This window comes from Homarus americanus, unplaced genomic scaffold, assembly GCF_018991925.1.
Source record: "Homarus americanus isolate GMGI-L3 unplaced genomic scaffold, GMGI_Hamer_2.0 scaffold23578, whole genome shotgun sequence".
NCBI classification, from domain to species: Eukaryota; Metazoa; Arthropoda; class Malacostraca; order Decapoda; family Nephropidae; genus Homarus; species Homarus americanus.
In genome coordinates this window covers 7871149-7876058 of record NW_024733231.1, presented here as the reverse complement: position 1 = coordinate 7876058, position 4910 = coordinate 7871149, and the positions used below count along the sequence as shown (strand labels likewise).

Here is a 4910-nt window from a genome sequence, read left to right as displayed (position 1 = left end):
GAAGAATGCAAAATGTACGACACCACTATGAAGTTTTTGGGGCGGTGCGGCATGTGGAAGGGCCCCTGTGGGCGCCGTCGCCCCTGGCAGATACCCTGCCACCCCTGGAAAGGCACCCACTGCCACTAGCAGGGCCCATAGCAGCGCCGCCGGCCCTAGGAAGGCCCATAGGGGCGCCACAGCCCCTGGCAGGGTCCTTGTGGGCAGTGGCGCCCCATAGAGGGACCCAAGGGGAGACACCGCCTCTTGAAAGGCCCCTGAAGGCGCCACCGCTGTAGGCTCTGGGGGCCTCCGTCCCTGTAAGGGAAGCTGGGATCGTCGCTATCCCTATGAGGGTCACTTATCCATGCCAGGCACGGAGGCACCACCAGGGCCCTCTAAGGGTCCACGGTGCCCCCAGGGACCCTCCCAGGAGGAGCGGGGGCCCACAGGGACCCTCCCAGGGTAGTGGGGGCCCCAGGGACCCTCCCAAAGGCGGCAGTGGCACCAGGGACCCTCCCAAAGGAGGCAAGAGCCCCAGGGACCCTGAGGTGGCGGAGCTCCCAGGGGTAGCAGGGGCCCCAGCGACCCTCCCAGGGGTAGCAGGGGCCCCAGCGATCCTCCCAGGGGTAGCAGGGGCCCCAGCAACCCTCCCAGGGGAAACAGGGGCCCCAGCGACCCTGAGGTGGCAGAGCTCCCAGGGGTAGCAGGGGCCACAGGGACCCTCCCAGGGGTAGCAAGGGCCCCAGGGACCCTCCTAGGGGTAGCAGGGGCCACAGGGACCCTCCCAGGGGTAGCAGGGACCACAGGGACCCTCCCAGGGGTAGCAGGGGCCACAGGGACCCTCCCTGGGGTAGCGAGGGCCCCAGGGACCCTTCCAGGGGTAGCAGGGGCCACAGGGACCCTCCCAGGGGTAGCAGGGGCCACAGAGACCCTCCCAAACGCGGCGGGGGCCACAGGGATCATCCCAAAGGCGGCGGGGGCACCAGGGACCCTCCTAGGGGTGGTGGGGGCCACAGGGTCCCTCCCAAAGGTGGCAAGTGACTCAGGGACCCTCCCAGGGTGGCGGAGGCCCCAGGGACCCTCCCAGGGGTAGCGGGGGCCCAACATGCACACTCAGTCCCCCAGACCCCTCCAGCATACACAGTCCCCCAGACCTCCAGCACAAAGTCCCGCAGACCCTCCAGCATGCTGTCCCCCAGACCCCTCCAGCACACACAACCCCAGACCTCCAACAGTCCTTCAGATCCCCTCCAGCATACACATGCAGTCCCCAGACCTCCACACACATACAGTCCCCCAGACCTCCTGTAACAGTCCTTCCTGACCTCCATCATACACACGGTCCTTGTAGACCTTCCAAGTAACATACAGTCCCCTAGACCCCAACAGTCCTTTCAGACCCTCCAACATACAGTCCCCCAGACCCCTCCAACAGTCCCCTCCGACCCTCCAAACTCAGTCCCTGAGACCCTCCAACCTAGTCCCCAGACCCCTCCAACCTAGTCCCCCAGACCTCCAACCTAGTCCCCCAGACCCCTCCAACCTAGTCCCCAGACCCTCCAACCTAGTCCCCCAGACCCTCCAACCTAGTCCCCCAGACCCTCCAACCTAGTCCCCAGACCCTCCAACCTAGTCCCCAGACCCCTCCAACCTAGTCCCCAGACCCTCCAACCTAGTCCCCAGACCCTCCAACCTAGTCCCCCAGACCCTCCAACCTAGTCCCCCAGACCCTCCAACATAGTCCCCAGACCCTCCAACCAACCTAGTCCCCAGACCCTCCAACCAGTCCCCCAGACCCTCCAACCCAGTCCCCCAGACCTCCAACCTAGTCCCCAGACCCTCCAACATACAGTCCCCCAGACCCCTCCAACATACAGTCCCCAGACCCTCCAACAGTCCTCCGACCTCCAACACACAAGTCCCCCAGACCTCTAACATACAGTCCCCCCAGCCCTCCCCAACCTAGTCCCCCAGACCCCTCCAACATACAGTCCCCCCAGACCCCTCCAACACACACACACTCACGAACCACTAAATAAAAATATCAGTTAAGATTCAGTCAAGAAATAACTTCAATAATATTTAAATCGCATAAACCCGTTATATTTTTGTTAAGTCTAGAGCGGTTTTTTATGTTCTTTACAGCGGTGGTGATGAAAGGTTGGAAAAATGCGTAATTATTGAGTTATGGCCACCCGGCTCTGCCAAAAGTGGGCTGGGCTTGGAAGTACAGTAGTGGGAAAATGTGAAATAAATCCAATAAATCTAGTGTAATATAACTTAATGTGGTCATTGTACTCTATTACTGTAACCTGTACAAAGAGAATGTCCCTTTTCTTCCAGCACATAAGACGTTTGGAGCAGCTCAACTTCGTCTCAGCCTCACTCCTTTTATACAATTGTCGTTTGTATTTATCATTTTGATGATTAAATAAAATAGTCAATCAAACTAAAATCTTTTTATGTAACATAAATATTATGTATATACAAGAGCATTTATATTAGTAGTTGTCAAGTAATTTTGTAAAGTTATTTTTTTTCAAAATATACAATAACCTGTAGCTGAAGTTTATTGCCCCAGAACTTGTACAGCGTTCTTGATATCTACTGTACAGGCCTAACACTGCAGCATAGTCTTGATATATAGAGTACATAGTCTCAGTACAAAATAACCTTTATTTTCTTTCAAAATTCTACAGTATATCATAAAAATATCACTTAATATCTTCACATGGAAACCTTTATTCCTTACATAGTATTTTAACAAGGAGGGAACTTTACTGATAAACATTATTTAGGAGTGTTTGTTAATATTATATCTTTTTTCTAAAATACTTTATGAAACACACTAACTATATATTGAAGTGTATTATATCAGTCATCAATGGTTCTCTACTGCACAACAAAACCACAACTCCCCACCAAACCCCAACAACTGCTGTGTAGAAATGTCTTTACTGCATTATATTTAAGAGTACCTGTACAGTAATGAAACTTGGCTCTACTGATAGTACAATATTTAATGACATTTATGTTGGCTGGGTCACACGCACGCACGCACGCACACACGCACACACGCACGCACGCACACACACACGCACGCACACACACACGCACACACACACACACACACATTTATTATATTGAAATAAGACAAATTCTTGAGTAAAGGATTGTGGGTTCAGTACAGTAGTGGGTCTTAGACCTGACCCAACAACACATTAATACCCCATTGTAATGAACTGCTAAGGCTTTAATGGCATGAACTAGTTTTCAAGAGAGAAAGATGAAGGAAACTCAACTATGATCCTAAACCCATATTAATCATGGACACTGTGTGCTATTTCTGTGATAACTCAAGAGCCAGAATACTGTAGGTTTAAAACAGGTAAATTCAGTTTCACATCAACACAAACACCATCATACATCCAAAGATAAAGCTAATATGAGAGACAACTGCTTAGTTTAATTAGTTACTTAAGTAAGAAATTTGGGCAAATCTTCTGATTTCTAATTAATATTTAACATGAATTGCCTTCAAATAATTCTCAAGAAGCCCTCAAGGGCGTGGATTATCTGGAGTCAAATTTGAGGTCACTTCTGATGAGCTCAGGTCAATTTATATTACAAATTTAAAGTTTCTTTGAGGTCACAATAATGTTTACAGACATGATACATGAATTCGGAGCATTTCTTTTTCTTACCCAAGATCTTCATAAAAGAGTAAATGTCTTAAGGGCAAACTTACTCCAGTTCTGATGAAGGTTTCTGATGCCTTTCTGCTGGTGCCAGTGGCCAGAATCAAGGGTAACATACGCTTTTCCTTTTTATTAACAAAATAAAGTATTGGGAGATATTTACATACCTGTACTGTACATTCATTCATCACAACTGTGCCTGCTTCTTTACGCTCTATAATACAGGTTCATGTAGGTGATGCCAAGTTACATCTGTAAATTTCAGAAATGTCAACACTCCAGTGTCATACAGACACACAGTATGTTAGGTCACATGTACAGTCGACCACAAGAATAAGTATACACCTACGGTTCATGTTTGAGACAAAATATCTGGTAACACTGTCCTGAACAGAACAGACAAAATGACCTGTAATTTATGTTTTATTCCTACATATATGTTATAAATACATTTTGTTGTGAATGTTTTACTAGTGTCTTGTGTTTATATTACAAGTGATATATTGTATCCAATGGTAGTAAACTTGTTGCCGAATGGGATTGCAGTTATCGTACAGCTCCCTCCTCCTCCCCCACTTTTTCTCTTGCCCTACATTTTTTACTGATGTTTGTATTAGTAAAGGAAGGAAGAGGAGTAAATAGAATAATAAAGAAGGAGAAACAGAAAATAGTTAGAGATAACAGGTGGCGGGAGCTGAGTTTCATCATGTGTCTGGATGCTCAGTTTCAACGTTACCAGACCATTTTCAGACCTTACAGCTACAGTGTGTGCAGTATACTTATTCCTGTGGCCGACTGTACATATGGTAACACAATCATATATGAAATGATGAAGACTTCCATGATAAACTCTAAAAGAAATCTAGACTAACATTTTATACCTCACATGTCAACACAAAATTACCAAAGCAGTAAAAATAAACAAAATCTACCGGGTATATATTTCTTTGGTATGACTTCAAGCTACGATAACACCTTTATGTGGGGGGGACCATCCCTATAGAGTATGACACTTATTGAAATGACCTTTGATCAACCACTTGTTCACCGTTATCCATTTAATGAAGAACATCTAATTTAATTTCTAAGCATAACACTTTTATACTGCTGCCTCTTAGCCACAGATATATCCTTGTCATTTAAAACATACCTAAGAAACATAATGCTTAAGGATCACAGAGATAAACATCACAAGACTATGACCAGATCACAAAACATAGTCCACATGGC

The 4910-nt window shown here is 47.4% G+C and overlaps 1 protein-coding gene across 1 annotated transcript; it reads left to right on the top strand.

Moving 5' to 3' along the window:
- Nucleotides 1-329: 329 nt before the first annotated feature.
- Nucleotides 330-686, top strand: LOC121869498 (acidic proline-rich protein PRP33-like). Its single transcript, XM_042370853.1, has one exon. It carries the CDS (start codon nt 330-332, stop codon nt 684-686), a length of 357 nt encoding a protein of 118 aa, XP_042226787.1.
- Nucleotides 687-4910: the final 4224 nt, after the last annotated feature.